This window comes from Ochotona curzoniae, unplaced genomic scaffold (genome assembly GCF_017591425.1).
Source record: "Ochotona curzoniae isolate NIBS_2020 unplaced genomic scaffold, NIBS_Ocur_1.0 patch420, whole genome shotgun sequence".
Lineage (NCBI taxonomy): Eukaryota > Metazoa > Chordata > Mammalia > Lagomorpha > Ochotonidae > Ochotona > Ochotona curzoniae.
The window spans coordinates 14,601-33,122 of record NW_024466996.1 but is presented as its reverse complement, the minus strand read 5'-3'; the positions used below and the strand labels follow the sequence as shown (position 1 = coordinate 33,122).

The following is an 18,522-nucleotide window of genomic DNA, read 5'->3' as shown; positions in this document are numbered from 1 at the left end:
TAATTGAGGATGACTCAAATCGTTGGGCCTTTGTACCCACATGGGAGAACTGGTAGAGGCTCCTGGCTCATGGCTCCTGGCTCCCAGATTCGAATCAGCTCAGCTCAGCTGTTGCGGCCATTTAGAGTAAACCACTGGATGGAAGACCTTCTCTTTCTGTTTCTCCTTCTCTCTGTAAACCTACCTTTTCAGCAAAAATTCGTAAATAAAAAAAAAGTGTAAAGTGCCAACATCAATGACACTACAGCCACCAAGACAGAGCCCCAGCAGATGTGTTTTCATGCTAGTAAGATATTCCCCAAGGCTATTCTTTCATATCATGCAATGAAGGTGGTTTGATGTTGACAAATGGCTTCATTCTGCCAGGGGTTCCCTGTGCACACCCAACCTCATGTTACCAATAACACCTGGGTTGTCTTGTCCACCAAGTGAGGCCCTTCCAGGCATTTAGGCTGCTCAGATTACTCCAGGCTAACATACCAGCCAGAAGAGGCAGACACAGAGACCACATGGACAGCCCACTAAACAGCCTGATGGAGTTTAATCATACTGCATTAGCCTGCTGCCTCTTAGAACATTTTTTTCCCCAGATCAAGCCACAACCGTGTAGACTTTAGGCTGTGGCCGTCATAAGCAAATGTGAAAGACACAGACTGGCAACATGCGATCATCAATGGTGACCACTGGTCTGAGGGACTCTGGACCCAAATGACGACTAAGAGACTTGCAAAGAAATTAGAGAAAGAGGATTCCAGACCCAACCTCCTGCCCAGGCGTGTGACGGTGCTCCTGGTTTATTTGAGCTACCAAGGCTGGGATGCTTTCTTTGGAAAACCAAGCCTCCCATTAAAATGACTGTTGAAAAGTGACATGAGCAGAAGGTTCCAAGGTAGCAGCCAGATTTCTGTGTGTAGTCCAAGGTGGTAGTGTGAGTTCTCTCCTCCTCTGGGTGGTCTTGGAGATGTGTTACCATGGAAGCTCACCCCTCACCAGCACCAGCACCACACTGTCTACAAAAATGTCCTTTCCTGTCCCCCCTCCTCTTTCAATTGCTCAACTCTCTTTATCATCAAGAATTCTTCAAAAAAATTTTTTTGGTATCTTGAATGAGCCATTTCATGATTGGCAAATGTAGCTGAATGAATGTAGGTGACCTGTGGAAGACATCTGACATCCCATCTTCCATCTCAGCACCTGACTGGGGACACTTTCTGTGGAAGGTGCCGGGCCAGGACCACGTCCCCACTGTAGGAGCCATGTGGCATCGTGAGGGCTTTAACAGGCTGTTGGGGTGAGCATCGCCATTGGTCTTGATTGGAAACCCTGCATCACTGGAAGCAGGAACATCTGAGCCAGTGGTTTCAGCTGCAAACATGGGTCCCAGGCAAAGGCCAGCGGCAAGGAAGGGACAGTCACTCCTGGAGGGCCCCTCCTGTTGGCTACTGGGGACTGGGCAGGGGGTGGAGGGACTTTTGTGCAGGTTAGTTGTGGAGCTTTAGCAGGACAGCGCGGACTTCCTCCGGGTCATAGTTCCAAGGACCAGGTTGACCCTGCAAGAGAAAAGAACTGTGCACTCCCAGATCCTCAGCACACAGCCAGTACATGGGGATGGAGTATATGGGGATGGAGCGTGCTCATGGGAGCTGCACGGAAAAGGGTAGTTGGGGACAGCAAGCTGAGTGAGAAGCCTGGACAGAAAACCCGAGCTGGAGGGGACAAAGTTCCTTGGAGCTGAAGGTAGGGATGGGAGGAAGGTGAGTACTTCCCCCCATCGTGGTCCAATGTCACATTTACCACCCCCTCCCGCCCTTGGCCCTTGAGGGAATGGAAACGCAGCCACTCTGCATTGGCCCCTCTCTGCCGACACACTCCTACTGCCCTCACTCGGCCCTCTTTGTTCCCCACCTCAACAGCTGCAACACCTCCCAACTGTGCCCAGTCCCAGTTCCTGCACCCTCCAGACCATTCTTTACCCAGGGGCCAGGGATGTTTCTTTAATGCCATTCTGAGCCACACCTCTCCCCATTTCCTCCACAGTTCTCTTGTACCCTGAGGTAAAGGTTGAACCAGACCCCTGTCCACCCTCCTCTCCAACCTGCTTTTGTATTCTCCCCATCCCCTCCCTTTGTCTTCACAGTGAATCTCACTCACTGTGCCTACTCAGCTGACTCTTCAACCTTGAAGGCCCATGCAATTACCACCTCCTCGGAGAAGCCCACCCTGCCCCAGGGGTGGGAAAGCCTGCACTCTGAGAGCCAGCACGGGAGTAGGTAGGGCTCACAGAGGCAGATCTATCTATCGTCTGCCGCAGGACAGGTTCGTAGACACCCTGCCCTGGCAACCCACAGCACCACATTTTCTGGCTCAACCTTGTTCTCCCCCAGTCCCCATTCAGCTCAAAGCCCTGCCTCAGCACTTCCAGCTCTCAACTGGGGGTCCCTACCCTCCTCAGAGATTGGAGATCAGTGCCTACCCACACCCCTCATGCCTGCCCAGCCCAACCAGGGGATTCTGAATTGCAATCAAAGCCTTGTCCAGCGAGACCCTAGGAAAGCTGCTTTCCTGGGCTCAGAAGACAGAGATGATCCAAATATCCAATATTCCATCTCCCCTGTACTGTACGCAACACCCTCAGTTTGCAGGGGAAAATGGATGCTCTGAGAGGTGAAGGGATTCCAACCTGGTCAGTGGCTGCACAGGGAGTCAAGTCCAGCACCCCCTGAGCCCCGACCCTGGCCTTCCTTGGCCTTGCCCTGGGGCCCGCCCCGTTCTCAGCTGCCCACCTTGTAGAGGATCCTGCCCTGCTGGAGTACGTAGAGCCTTTCGGGCAGTGCGGCATAGTGCTGGCTACTCTGGTTCTGCATCGTGTCCACCACCACAGGGCACTGGGGGCTCCTGGGCAGCAGCAGGTGCGCCGCCTGCAGGCGATCCTGGAGGTTCCGGTGATTCCTGATGTCCACGTTGTTCTTAAAAGCCCAGCCATCTACAAGACAAAGGCCAGTGCCCAGGCCGGCCAGCTGAGCACGTGCTTTCCACAGATCCCACAATCCCCTTCCCTTCACACACACTTTGAACTGAGAGTGCCAGATAGAGAGAGGCGCTCACGGCCACCAAGTGACCCCGTTCCCCTATCACGTGTGACCATGCACCATTTCCCTTATTGCATGTGATCGTGCAAGGTCACCGAGAGAGTTATTGATGGTCTGAACCAAAGCCCAGAACCCCTGACCACCCAGGCCCTGGCTTGTTCAAGGGAGATGATCGAGCCGACCAGAGCATTGGATCTTTAACCTGGAATGAATTGCTCAGGGACCTCACCACCGCAGGATTCTGATACCGTGAGTCTAGGGGTGGCATCAACCATGCTTTGAGTGGTTACAGCTGGGAGCAGGTGCTTAGCCTAATGTCTGAGACACCTGCCTCCCACACCAGAGCATAAGTTTGATTGCCAGCTGCAGTGTGCTGATCCCAGCTTTCTGCTGATGCTGACACTGGGAGCCAGCAGGTGATGCTTGCCCTGCCACCCACGGGGGAGGCCCAGATTGAGTGCCCAGCTTCTGGCTTCCCAGCCCCAGCTGTTACAGGCACCTGAGAAGGAGCGAAGGGGGGTGGGGAAGTAATGGATGAAAGATGCATGTGTGTATGCCTCTTCAAAATACATAAAAATACATAAAAAGAAGTACAGTTTACAGCAGATATTATTTAAGTGTGTGAACTCAGAGCACCTACCTCAGCGTTACTGGGGAGCTTGTTAATGCAGGGGTTCAAATCCCACACTAGACCAACCAGGAGTGGGGTCAGGCATTCTGTGTTATAGCAGACTTCTAAGTGATGCTTCTAAACTTTAAAATTTAAGAACTGTTGCTCAGAGGAGCTAGCAACATGGCATAGTAGGTTGAGCCTCTGCCTGAGGTGCCAGTATCCTATGTAGGCAGTGGTTTGAGTCCTAATTGCTCTACTTCTGACCCAGCTTCCTGCTAATGTGCTTGAGAAGCAGCAAGGGTGACTCTGGACCTTGGGCGCCTGTACCCACATGGGAGACTTGGAAGAAGCTCCTGGCTCCTGGTTTTGGACTGTACAGTTCCATCCATTGTGGCCATCGGGGAGTGAAGCAGCAGTGGAAGAGCTCTCCCTCTCTGTCTGTCTCGCCCCCTCTCTATAACTCTGCCTTTCAAATAAAAATAAGCGAATTTTTAAAAAGGAACTGGTGCTCAGCCTGGTCTCAGGGACCAGGCTCCTGCAGCCTCCCGTGCCCCAACCCCCAGCTCTGTGCTCTAGCCAGGTGGGGCAGTCCTTGACCCACCCACTTCTGACTATCACATGTCTGCTCACATCATCACAGTCGCTGCCTCCACCTGCAGCAGGAGCAAAGTGGGGTCTTTTTCTTTCCTTGTTCTGCATCCCAGGACTTCGGCCGCCTCAGCCGATGCTGCGTTCTCTCTCGTGACAGTTTCCAGTGAGCCACTGGGGGTGGGCTCCTAGCCAAGCACAGCTGCTAACCCAGCCCTGACCCTTGTTCAGCAGACTTCCTCTCCCATCGTCACACACCTTCCCACCTGGTCTTCCCTCCTTCAGGAACTCCCAACAATGGACCCATGACTTGACATGTCAGCTGTTCATGGCCTTGTCCGTTTACTTGCTCCATTTCTGGGGATGCTGGATGAGATAGTCAACAGGTCCCCCTCAGAAGCCAGGGGGCCTGTCTAGGACAAGAGTTGTTTCTGTGGCCAGATGAGGCATTCAAGGCTGCCGGTAGGTTGGCTCCCCCTCATCTGTGCTCCCACATCTTCTTGCTCATGGACTTCCCCTAGGAAAACCAGTTCCCCGGAGAAACACACCAAAGCACAAACACTCGCTGATGCTTGCCTGCATGTGTGGCATAGCTAAGCAACCCTGCCCGCCCATCAGCACCCTGGAGCCTCCCAGGGGTTATCAGTCCCAGGGGACCGAGAGAGAGAGAGAGAGAGAGAGAGAGAGAGAGAGAGAGAGAGAGGCAGCCACTTGTACCCTGACTACAACTGTGGCTTCCTTGGAGACCAGAACCATGTGTATATGCCACCGCCAGCAACAGGGATGAACAGCAGGAGGTAGGTTGTCCTTAGCCATTGTTGAATGAGTAGTTGTGCGAGGAAGCTGTTGTCAGCCTGTGTCAGTGGTTCAGAAATAGGAATGGCAGGTGGGCTGTGCAAGCTCCTGGGGCCGGCACATGGTGGCACTAGAGCTCACATCTGGGTGTTGACACTGCCAAGTCTGTGAGCTCCCCATATCATGGCTCATGTTAGTTTGTACTCCACCTGGACAAATGTAATTAGTGTATAGGTAGAGGAAACCCCAAGACTAAGGCCATAGACCTCAGCCATCCCAGAGCTGATGGAACTGGCTCTATGCACTAGAAATCTAAGGTCAGACACATCTAATTCTGTCTGACAGACAAGTAGACCCAGGAGCAAGAGACGGAGAGGGGAAGAGCTGCGTGTACTGGGAGAGGCACAGTATGGAGGCCAACATCTGTCCATGGCAGAACAGGGACACAATGCATTCCATCCTTTTTCCAGTGCCTGAGTGGGCACGAGCCCTGGGTGCTAGGAAGGGTGCGACCCAAGTCAGGAGACAGTCCCAGGCCCAGGACACAAGTTTCTGGGATGACCTGACCCCTGATGTCATAGGAAGCAGTTGGTTCCTTTGGAGTCAGAAGTGGGAGCCTCAAAGGACCTCGTTACTCCAAGTGTGTTTCCTGGCCTAGTCTTGGCTTCATGTGTCAGTCCAGCCCTTCTGAGCCAGGATCTACATTTCTGTAAGATCCCCAGGTGAACTGAAGGCACATTTGAGACTGAGAAGCACTGCCCCGTGACAGTGAACTTGGCCTGGGCTGAACTTCAGCTGTGATGGCATCCAGGTACCATCTCTCCTCAGCTGTGGACACTGACCACAGAAACCTGTTCCCCCCACCCATGTTCTCTTTATTTAAGGTCTGGCTGCTGATTGACAAAGAGACACATTGTGCTTGTGTTACCTACCTTATTCTTATTTAAAAGAAAAGTTTGTTGATGGAAAATTTTAAACACACATTAAAGTAGAAAGACCAGTAGAAGGAACCCCTGGGTTCCTAGTCTCTTATGCTCTTATTTTTTCTTTAATTTCCTTATTTTTAATTATTTGAAAGGCAGAGACAGAGACTTCCAACCACTAACTCCCCAAATGCCTGCTACAGCCTAAATTGCAGATCAGGAGTCCAGAAGTTTAGCCAGGTCTCTAACATCCGTGGCAGGAACTCAAGTCCTTGGACCATCACCTGCTACCTCCCAGATTCTGTGTTAGCAGGAAGCTGGGCTCAAAGGCATGGCTGGGCCTCACATGCTCAGACACAGGATACAGCATCCTAGCAAATGCACAAAACATCTCTATATATCTAATGTTTGAAATGCCCTGAAGGCTTCATGAGGACACAAACTGATCATGGAAGGAACAGGGCACTACGCTGAAAGCTGTTGTCAAACCTATAGGTGTGCATGCATTAGGAAAGCAGTGGGGTTAGGGTGAGGCCCTGGGGTATGGAAGCATGGTCAACAGGCAACCCAGATGGTAACCTTGGGGGTCTGGAGACCATGCTGTGAAAAGCATCACTAAGCCAACATGGGTGAGTACACAAGCAAGCCATCAAGGCTGACCCTGGCCTAACTGCCACTCAGTCACCCAATGACTCCAGAGCACTAAGTGACATAGGCTCCGCCAGGGGCTGGTGGCAGTGACCAGTCAGACAGCATCTCTCCCATCCTGTGGGCAGGTGGTTGACTGAGGACACTTGTTCCACCCAGACACAGAGCCTCCTGGCTGCTTCAAATCTGAAATTTGAGTCCCCAGTCATGGGCCCATCATCCCCTTAAGGGAAGATTTCTGGATTTCTGATCTCAGACAGCAATCCTAGTCTGGCAGTTGGGTGTCTCAGACTATTTGGCAAACTTGAAAGAGCTTGAGGAAGATTGTCCACACGGGATGTGTCTGCTCCCTGTAAGGAAGGGAGAGGAGCAAGAGTTCCTGGGAAGTAAGCCAGGTGGGCGGGAACTACCTGCTGTGGCTGCTGAGAGGCTGCCTGCCCAGGGAATTCACACCACTGCCTGGAGCAGTACCAGGCCAGCAGCCCCACAGCCCTGGAACTTATGAGAAATGCACATTGTCAGGCCCTCCTCACAGATCTGCTAACCCTGGCAGTAGCCCAGCAGTCTGTTTTTTTTTTTAATATATATATGGTTTTTAAAAAAATTAATTACATTGCATTATGTGACAGAGTTTCATAGGCTCTGGGATTCCTCCCAGCACCCTCCCCCCATGGTGGCTTCCTTCACCTTGTTGCACTATTACATTTCAAATTCAGTCAAGATTCTTTCACTGCAAGCGTGTACCAAGCATAGAGTCCAGCATCTTATTGTCCAGATAAATTCAACGGTTTCTTGGGGAGACCATCTCTGGTCTGAAGGTAGAGCTGGCAGAATATCATCCTGATCAATTTAAAGCCACAACATAACATCAACGACAATTTACAACATTATGGAATTAATTGACATGGTATTGAGTAACCAATATGTTAAAAAAAAATGCAAGTTCTTAACCACATCCTGTGACTACTTCATTGACATTTCAATTTTAGTTTATATACTACCGGCTTCTATACACCTTAAAATGACTATTCAGCTGTCTCATGTCTATTTTCATTTTAGTATTTAGCAGATTATGGTATTGAAGCATGCTTTTACTGAACTTGGCAAATTTTAGGATAGTCCAAACAGGCTTATAACTCTAACAAGGCATATGTCAACAATTGAGGTGCAGAACAGTTTTAGGAGGGGTGTGCAGAGAAATCTTCAATACCTAGTGAGGAGTAACTAATCTTTGTGTCCTACATATTAAGGTATGTGTGAGTCCACGCTGACCGTTTCCTGTCTGGTTCTAAGCTTTCCTATCTATTCTAATGTGTGTGTGTGTGTGTGTGTTGGGGGTGGGGGGGCTCTGAGCTCTGGAGCGACCCTGATGGTCACTGCAAGAGAGGGTGGGGATCCAAAGTTGGAACTAAGTAAGGACCAGAGAAAGCTCCTCTCCCTAGTCCTGAAGGAAGTTTACTGTTCTGTTTCTGCAGACCCCATCAGTCTGTTTTAACAAACCCTTCAGATGCTTCCAATACTCACTGAGATTCAAGAACTGCCATCTGGGATGAACTGTAATGCCTCTTGGTTGTTGTTAAATTTTGGACTTTTAATTTAAGTTATTAAAATATATTTTATAATTAATATATAACTAATATATTTAATTAATATATAATTAATATACATGTATTTTAGAAAGAAATAGAGAAAGCGCTTCCCTGAATAAATTGGGTCAGCCTATTTCCAGCAGCTCAAACTCCATCCAGGTCTCCCATGTGGGTATCCAGGGGATCCAGATACCTGGGCCACCCTCTGCTGCCTCCCAGGTGCCGACTTTGCAGCAAGCTGGACTGGAAGTAGAGCAGCCAGGACTTGGGCCATGCACTCTGATGTGGAATGCTAGTATCCTAAGAGATGGCTTTAACCACTGCACCCAATACACACTTCCCAGAATGATCCTTTGAGTTTGGGGCTGTGTCATAAAATTAACCAGATGGCACTTGTGACATTTCTTTCTCCCCCTTGCATTCCCCAGGCACCCGTCCAGGAGGTGAGGGTGCTGTCTAGACCTTCTGCTGTCTGTGTAATCTGCTTGAAAGCACAGACTGGGGTGAGTGAGTGAGGGTGAACAGAGGAGACAGTGAGAGCTCAATGAACAGCCCTCCCTTTTCCCTTTTCTCCTTTTCTTCCTCCAGCTCTGCAGGCTGGAGATAAGCTTGAGCGGAAGGAGCAAATGAGAAGACAGACGGAGGTAGAGGTGGAGTGGGTACCTGATGCGTGCGCCTCTTCAATGTAAATGATGAGAAAATCTGCAATGGAGCTAAAATCTTCAATAAGTCTCTTGAATTGGTCGAATTTGGAAAGAAATGAAGGTCAGGTGCAACTTCCAAAATTCAGCACCAGAGGCCTGTTACCTGCCATAGAAAGGGAACCCCCATGAACAAGAAGTCAGTACCCAGCTTTCTTTTGCAAGCAGCTGCTTCATTCCTGCATTCAATGCTGTCACCTGTGCTGTGTCTTGAGATGGGTCCCAGGCACAGCAGAGCGTCAGATGCAGGAAACCAGGGAGTACGGCTTAGTAGAAGTTAGAACCAACTGACTTTTTTCTAAAATGGGATAGTTTGGTTGGGCAATTTCAGTGGACCCCCAGCATCCACAGTGTAGGAGTTAAAATCACGGCCAAGAGGAATCTCGTTTGTGCAGTTTGTGCAGCCGATCCACGCCCATCCTCCTGCACTGTGGTTAGTGGGGACTGCAGGGCGGGGGGACCACATCATCATCATCACAAGGAGTGGTTCTGCCAAATCCGTTAAGAGCTTAATCAGTGCTTGGCTTCTGTCTGCAGCAGTGCCCCTCCCTCAGTATGATGGGAGGTGGTGGTAGCAAAGGGCTCCACTGAGGCAGGACGAGGTGAGGGCAGAAGCACCTGCACAATGTGCTGAGCCTGCTGAGAAATAAAACCCAGCTTTCCTGGTTGCAGTAGCGAGTGGAACGCCGTGAAACCTATTCTAATATCAAGATCTTGCATGGCAGTGTCTACTTACCATGTGATGTCCCACTGTCCTGGCCGCCCAGCACCCTCGCAGCTCAGGGCCCCTGTGTGTAGCTGCGGCCACCATCTGTGGCCACCCTCCATCCAGATCCATATGCTGTGCCCCATTGGGAGCCCAAAGCCAAACCAGAGGCCTGTCCTTCCCACCTGCTGACTAGCCCAAACCACAGCATTCTGCACTCTCCTATCTGGGCTCCTTGCACCAGAAGTGAGGGTGAAAGGGGAGTGAGTGAGGGCCAGGAAGCGGGGGAGCAAGAGGCTTCTCCTTGCAGTCACTCCCAGACATTTGCCAAACTGTACCATCCACAGCTCTGCCAGTCTGGGATGGGGACAGTCACCTCCATGCTTGCCACAAGATGCTGGGGATGCCCACGTCAGACCTGGGTCTTCCTCACACAGGTATCTGAACCCTCTCTGGGGCCAGAAGGTGGCCCTGGTCACTGTGTGAGAGCAGGAGGGGTAGGTGTGCTGGCTTGGAGAGTGGGAGGCAGGACCCTGTGTGAGCCCAGGGTACTCCAGGACAGGCTCCCTTGTACCACTGGGAGTTGTGTATGAAATGAGGGTTTGGACTTAAGATGCTTGAGAGTTTCATAACTATTTCAGATCACCAAATCCTAAGCATGAGGCCCTTCTGAGCGTGGGAGCCATGTGATTCATGAGCGCCGTGAACTTGGAGATGGCCTTGGAGAAGGGGGAATAGGATGACTTCTTTAAGTCCCCCAGCTTCAGCCGAAAGTGATCCTGGGGATCTGTAGTACCCTGTAGTTTCTTTAAGTTTTCTTTTCCTTAAGATTTGTTATTTATTTGAAAGGCAGTGCTGTGGAGAGAAGGAGAGGGAGGGGGAGAGAGAGAGAATGAAAGAGAAAGAGAGATCATCCATCCACTGGCTCATTCCCCAAATGGCCCAAGGACCAAGACTGGGCCATGCTGAAGCCAGGAGTTTGTCCTGGGTCTCCCACATGGGTGTAGAGGTCTGACCACTTGGGCCATCCTCCACTGATTTCCCAGGCCATTAGTAGGGAACTGGATCAGACATGGAACAGTGGGGACACAGCCATGCCAGCGTTACAGGCACAGGCTTTACCTGCCACACCACAGCCCCAGCCCCACCCTGAGGTTCCTCATGGCCAGAGCTGGCATTGTTGACCTCTTCCCCTTCTCATGCTTTTATTGGCGCGTGACTAATCTTGTACCATAACCTGGGTTGTTTAAACGACCACATTCTCCAGGTTACCGATGGCTGGTTTCCCCTCATGTCCGCATCACTTCCTGTGCCACACACTTCCCCTGCCATACACTGGGGGCTCAGCAAAGAAAAGAGCCTGTGGTTCTCTGCCTGTGTGCAGCTTCAGGTCTGTCCAAAGGGTGGATGGGCAAAGACCATAAATGCCAGTGTGGAGTAATCTCAGATGAGCTAAGAGCCATAAAAGGGACTGTAAAGGAATTATCCCACCCCCCTCACCCGCCTTCAGACAGGTGGGTCAGGGAAGGCCCCTCAGAAGCTGAGAAGTGAAACATACAGAAGCTCCAGGGCAAAGGGAGAGGGCACTCCAGACACGTACAGAGTCCCTAGGGAGGCCTGAGGCTCAGCATTGTGCAAGGTCTCACAAGACCATTGCTGTAACCAGGCAGAGGAGACTGGTGAGAGAGGGTGATGGTTGGAAGGGGAGGCATGGGCTAGAACAGGCAAGCTCTGCTAGGCCTTGGTAAATAATCTGAATTTATGGGGCCAGTTCCATGGCATAGTAGTCTAAACCTCTGCTTGCAGTGTTAACATCACATAGGGGCTCTGGTTGCTGTTCCACTTCCTATCCAACTCTCTGCTTGTAGCCTGGGAAAGCACTCGAGGGTGGCCCAAGTGCTTGGGTCCCTGCACCTACATGGAAGACCCAGGTCCTGGCTCCTGGCTCCTGGCTTTGGATTGACTCAGCTCTGGCCATTGAAGCCATTTGGGGAATGAACTAGCAGGTGGAAGATCTTTCTGTCTCTCCTCTCTGTAAATCTGCCTTTCCAAGAAAAATAAAAACAATGAATAAGTAAATAAATAAATACATAAATCTTAAAAATAATCCAGATTTCATTCTAGGAACAACAGGAAGTCAGGGATATGTAGCAAGGGTGGTGGACAGTGGCACAGGTTTTCTGCCTGGCTCCTAACCCTTCTTTCTTTCTTTCTTTCTTTTTTTTTTAAGATTTATTTATTTATTGGAAAGTCAGATATATAGAGAGGACGAGAGACAGAGAGGAAGATCTTCCATCCGATGGTTCACTCGCCAAGTGAACGCAATGGCCGATGCTGTGCCGATCCGAAGCCAGGAGCCAGGAACTTCTTCTGGGCCTCCTACATGGGTGCAGGGTCCGAAGGCTTTGGGCCGTCCTCGACTGCTTTCCGAGGCCACAAAGAGGGAGCTGGATGGGAAGTGGAGCTGCCGGGATTAGAACCGGCACCCACATGGGATCCTGGCGCGTTCAAGGCGAGGACTTTAGTTGCTAGGCCACACCGCCGGGCCCCTAACCCTTCTTTCTACTTGAATTCCCTGTTTTGTATACTAATGAAGGACTAGTGTGTCCAACCTGAACTGATGGATCGCAGGGCACCAAGGCTCAGGCAGTGAGCCCAGAACAGTAGGTTGGACCTTCCATCTTCCTCATAGATCTTCAGGTCTGGAACCATTAACATGCAGAATTCTTTCTTTGCCTAATGAGGGGTAGCGATTGATTGTCATGGCAACCAGTGACAGCAAGGATCCAGGCCCCACTGTTGATGCTGAGACAATCTCAGCCTAGGGCTGCATCTGTTGCTATATGAGGGAATCCCCCTGACACCTTTCTGGTAGGTTCTTTTGTGCATGAGTATGATAAACAAGCCAGAGTGAGCTGTTGTTGGCTGCCCAGAACTCAAACTGCCACAAAAGAGCCAGGGAACAATCTCTCTGGCTCCCCCAAGCGAGAAAGAATGGAGAGTGAGGATGGAAATGGAGGGGAAGCTGGAGGAGTCCCCGTGGGAGGTGAAGGGAGCCTGGGCTGGTGTGTGGTCTATGGGAAAGGGGAGAAGGCGGTAGGTGGACAGAGCTCAGAGGACACCTGGACTTGTTTAGGGTTTCTTAGACCTCGAAGCAGCTTCTGCACAAAATAAAATATTTCACGGGCTCAAACAGTAACAAATCATGCCCCAGTGGGATGCATGAAATGGGAGGAACAGAGAAGAAAATGGAGTACAAGCAAACGGGGCGGAAGGTCCTGAACTATGAGCTTCCTCGTGGCCAAGTCATAGGGGAAGTGAGTTGCATAGCCCTTCTTTATCATCCTGTCCTCTAAGCAGCAGGCGGGCTAACCGTCTGCAGGGCCAGGCCTTCCTCGTCCTTGGCTCACAGATGTTTTCCCAGGAGGCCCCAGCAGGCCTGGAGAGGGCCTGGGCACCCCTGCTGCATCACATGATGATGTCTCACTAGTGAGACAGGGAGGCCCAGGTCCCCAAAGGGCAGGCTCGGAGGTCGTGGCCAAGTGGCCAGGTAAGATGAGCCTTAGGGCTGAGACTAGCTTGAAAAACTAGAGGTCAGGAATTTTGGTTTTGACTGGGGGTGGGGTGGGGGAATATGTGGACATTCGTTAGATGGCACCATTTGCTTAATTATTATAATGGGGCTGGGTACAGTGAGCAGAATTGGGAGCAAAGTTTGCCCTCATTTCCTGTTGCCCTGGTAGCAGAGAGGAAGGATCAGGGTGAGGGGCTATCCCCCTGCCTGGGTGCACGGAGCAAAGGGTGGCAAACACTGACCATCAAATCCACCTCCTTCTTTTGGAGCCAGACTTGAACTCAACCCTCATGACTTCTCCAGGCAAGCAAGGCAAAGAAACGCCACAGCAGGCTCCCTCTGCTGAGAAATCCCACTTACAGTTATGGAATGGTATTTTGTAAGGCCCACTGGGATGTTTATAGAAGGCATGAAATTCAGGCTGAAGTAAAACAGGCTTCCAATGAACTCTGGGGTAATATCACCCACAGCTTACCTTCAGGTAGTCAATGTGTGCTTTACTCGTGTGTGTGTGTGTGTGTGTGTGTGTGTGTGTGTGTGTGTGTGTGTGTGTTGCATGTGCGTGTGTGGGCAGAGAGAAGGCTGAGGATTTCTTTGAACCCCTTCTGTCTTTTGCAGTAACAGAAAGCACACTGGAGGGGTGAGGGGAGGGGGCAGACAGGGAGAAGGCTCAGGTTCTAGTTCAGGCACCCTGTGAACTCAGCAGGTGACACTGAAGGAGCCATTGGTATTTCCATGCCTTTGCTTCTGAAAACTCCAAGACTGCCAAAGTATGACTCTTAAATGAGGTCAGGGTTTAGAGTTGAAGCTTGCACCTGAGCCTTGTGGCCTGGCAGGTTTCAAGACATATTACAGACGTCTGGAAAGCCAGACCGAGCAGGTTAACCCTATGTGCAAACCTTCCCCGAAGTCACCAACACCCTCAGATTAGATACATGAGACCCCCCAAGCCCTAGCTCCCAGTGATGTCTACAACATCATTTCTCATCCCTTCCTACCTCCTGCACCCCACTTCCTCCAACTGGGTCATGTCCACCCCTTCTGCCTTGCTCCCAATCCCCTCTAACTCACCCACCCAAGGCTTCCTGGTCCACACACTCTCTCCTCAGGCCACCTGCTAATGCACTTGGGGAGAGGCCCTCCCAGTTCTGTGCTCCCCACTCTGGTGGCCACGTCCCTCTCCCTGGCCAGAAGCAGCACTGTTTACTGCTGTGTTGCCAGTCCCTCCTGCTTTTGGGACTCCAGGTCAGCGTGCAGACAGCCAGCTCTGCCTGGGAAATACAAAGGCCGCTGTGGCCTACCACTCCCCACTTTGCAGTCTCCTCTGCTCTGGCAGAAAACACAGGCAAACCGGTTGCTCAGTCATGAAGATGTCTGTGGGCCTGTGCCAAGGGGGCAGCTATGTGATGAGAGAAGATTCTGTGAACTGGTGTGCAAGGTGATGATCTGTAGTGGATGGCTCGGTTCTATTCTGGAGCTTAGCACATGGTAGACATGCAACATGTATTACATGATTTTCTCACTGCTCTTCCTATCTGTGAATTCAACATGTTGAAGATATCTGTGTGAGCCCAGTGTGATAGCTCAACTGGCTAATCCTTCACCTTGCAGTGCCAACATCCCATATGGGCACTAGTTCGAGTCCTGGCTACTTCACTTCTCATCCAGCTCCCTGCTTACAGCCTGGGAAAGCAGTGGAAGATGGCCCAAGTCCTTGGGACCCTGTACTCAAGTACATGTGAGACCCAGAGGAAGCTCTAAGTTCCTGGTTTCAGATCGGCTCATCTCTGGCCATTGCAGCCATTTGGGGAGTGAAGCAAGAGATGGGAGATCTTTCTCTGTCTCTCCTCTCTGTAAATCTGTTGTGCTTGCTGGTAAGTGCCCATGCCTTGCTAAGCCCGTTCCCTGCACTGCGCAATGTGAATCTGCGGGAGAAGGATGCAGGATGCAGCAGTTCCCAAATCACCTGCACTGGGAGCATCTGCCTGGTAGAGCTTGTCTGCAACACAAGCGTTCCAAAGAACACACTTTGAAGAACCCTACTTTAGCCAAGTGCCTTAGGGGTGCCTCCTCTCCACTGGCAGTGTAGATGCCCTGAGGCTAAGTGTGCTGAAGTCAGACACACCTCCGGAGGCATCGCACTGGACAGGCAGATTGGGGAGCTATACACGGGCCTGGGGAAGTACAGGTGGAGTCTCGTGTCCAGCATAAGGAGAGAGCTGGCTCCACTATGGTATCTGTGGTGGCATCACGGAAAAAGAGGCTTGCAGCAAGGGGGCCCACAGACTTTCAAGACAGAGGAGGATGTTCCAGACCAGCCAATGATATTGGCAAAAGCAAACCAGAGGGATGGCACTGGGGTGGACAAAGCCCATCCGGTTATCTGGAGGAGTGATCAAGAACAGAAACTTGGATGGAAAGTGGGCAGAAAAACTGAGCCTGACCAGGGAGCACCTTGACTGCAAGGCTGAGCTCTGCTATTGCTCTGAAGGCAGGTGGGAGCCCCTGATGGTTGTGGAGTGACCTACAGCTATTTATAAGATGGCTTACAAGAGAGGGCAAGACAGGGAGGAGGAAGTCCTGGCAGGTAGAGAGCTGTGAATACACCAAAGAGAAAAGCAATCAGAGAGCTTTCAGAACAGAACAGAAAGAGATGCAGCTGCTTTGCTGGGTTAGGAGGGCTGGGGTGGGGACTCTCTCCAACAAGGTCTTAGTGAGTGACTATTCACAATAGTGAGTTAGAGCAGTACTTTCTGCCTGCAAGGAGTTTGCACATTACAAGAAAGGCAATGGACATGAAGCAGATGGCCACACACAACTACCTCAAGAAAGGTATAGGGAGGAGACAGCCGCAGAGCATCCTTGGTTCAGCAGACTGCAGCCTGGGAGCTGCGCCCAAAGACTGCTGGGCCAGAGGGCCTGGGAAGGTGGGGCTGGCACTGAGAGAAAGAGAGAGAAGAAAATTTAAGGAGAATTCATACTTTCTTGAGGCCTAGAAGCCCCAGAGAATTAGCAGGAGTAGCAGATGGATTCAGAATTTGCCCACAAATCCCAGTCTCCTGCATGTCTCCTTCCACCGCTACTGTTGCCAGCACCCTCCCACCACCTGCTGACCTTGCATGAAGTCCCAGATGTGGCACTCCTGTCCCGAGAGGCAGACCACGGGGCAGTTTGGGGCCAGACCTCCTGGCTCAGTGGCATCCTCCAGTCGCTGCCAACGAACCTTCAGGATGAACCAAAAATACTGGATGCTGAAGAAGGTGGGGATCCAGTTGTCATGGGTGAAGAGGGGGTTCTGGGCCAAACCAGTTTTCTGGCCCATGGCCAGGATGTTCTGTTTCACTCGCTCTGGAAAGAGTGTCATCAGCACCTTGCCCAGGGCCACTTCTGCAGCCACCTGCACCAGCACCCAGAGCCTCCTCAGCCACAGCCTGACCTGGGGCCATGCCATCTCGGTCCAGCTGGAGTGGCCTCTGAGACTGCCAGACAGGCAGGTTGCAGCCAGGAGACACTGGGTGGAGTCGAACAAAGGTACAGGGTGGGAGCAGTCAACCCTGGACAAGGGGAAGGTGCCAGGCCAGCAGGTATTTGCCTTGTCATCAATAACATGAACAGTTCTAAGCCAGGTGCACAGGGGTCTGTTTAACTAGGGTCACTGCAGATTCTTTGCCTTAGCTTTGCAGAGACTCTCGGACTAGAAGATTCCAAATCCTAAATTCAACTTCTGATGAATTTTTTTCTGGCAAGCACTTAAAAAATCACACTTAAAGAGACTCTCTTAAAAGAGCTATTGCAGGGTCTAGTACGGTAGCCTCACAGCGTAAGTCCTTACCTTGCACACGCCAGGATCCCATAGGGGTGCCAGTTCTAATCCCAGCTGCCCCAATTCCCATCCAGCTCCCTCCTTGTGGCCTGGGAAGCAGTCGAGGACGGCCCAACGCCTTGGGACCCTGCACCCATGTGGGAGGCCCAGAAGAAGTTTCTGGCTCCTGGCTTCGGATCGGCACAGCATCGGCCATTGCGTTCACTTGGCGAGTGAATCATCGGGCGGAAGATCTTCCTCTCTGTCTCTCGTCCTCTCTGAATATCTGACTTTCAAATAATAATAATAAAAAATTAATCCAGATTCACTTGCAGACTTAAATGTAGAGCCCAAAATTATGACACTCCTAGAAGAGATGATAGGAGAAAATGTGATTTTTTAAAAAAATATTTATTTTTATTGGAAGGGAAGATTTACAGAGAGAAGGAGAGACAGAAAGATCTTCTATCTGCTGGTTCACCCCCAAGATGCTGCAATGATCAGAGCCGAGCTGATCCAAAGCCAAAAGCCAGGAGTTCCTTCCAGGTCTCCCACAGAGGTTCAGGGTCCTGAGGCTTTGGGACGTCCTCTATTGTTTTTCCAGGCCACAAGGTGGGAGCTGGAAGGGAAGCAGAGTTGCCAGGACATGAGCTTGTGCCCATGTGGGATCGTGGTGCTTGGAGGTGGAGGATTAGCCAATTGAGCCATCATTCTGGGCCTCAAATAATAGAGATATGCAAGAATCTGGACTGTCCAGGTATTGGAGTTTGGAGAGGAATGGGTCAATGGAACACATAAGAGTTGTAAGGCAGTGAAACTTATGCTTGTGTGACAATGTAGCTATGTTGATAAGTGTGTCTATTCTTTCCCCAGGACCACACTGTCTTGATGATTGCAGCTTTATAACATGTCTTTAAGTCACACAGTGTATGTTCTTTAATCTTGTCTCCTTTACCATAATGTTGACTATTCTGGGTCATTGGCCTCTCCATATAAAATGTTCATGAATTAGGGTGCGATAGCATAATGGTTAAGGTCCTCACCTTGAACATGCCAGGATCCCATATGGGCGCCAGTTCTAATCCCGGCAGCTCCACTTCCCATCCAGCTCCCTGCCTGTGGCCTGGGAAAGCAGTCAAGGACTGCCCAAACCCGTGTGGGAGATCTGGAGGGAAGTTCCTGGCTCCTGGTTTCAGATCGGCACAATACCATTGGAGAGTGAATCATCGGATGGAAGATCTTCCTCTCTGTCTCTCCTCCTTTCTGAACATCTGCCTTTCCAATAAAATAAATAAATCTCAAATATATATATATGTGTATGAATTAACTAAGTTATTTATTTATATCTGAAAAACTGAGAGAAAGAGACAGAAATCAGACACACATCTTCCATCTGCTAGTTTTTTTTCCCCAAATGCCTGTAACTGTTGGGCCTGGGCCAGGCCAAAATCAGGAATCCAGAACTCCACTGAAGTCTTGTACATGGGTAGCAGT

The 18,522-nt window shown here is 50.8% G+C and overlaps 1 protein-coding gene across 1 annotated transcript; it reads right to left on the bottom strand.

Moving 5' to 3' along the window:
- Positions 1–1,481: 1,481 nt before the first annotated feature.
- Positions 1,482–16,677, bottom strand: LOC121167669 (type I iodothyronine deiodinase-like). Its single transcript, XM_040997221.1, has 4 exons — positions 16,341–16,677; positions 8,909–9,052; positions 2,784–2,983; positions 1,482–1,550 (listed from the first exon to the last, which is right to left on the bottom strand). The coding sequence occupies exons 1-4, from the start codon at positions 16,675–16,677 to the stop codon at positions 1,482–1,484; spliced, it is 750 nt and encodes a 249-aa protein (XP_040853155.1).
- Positions 16,678–18,522: the final 1,845 nt, after the last annotated feature.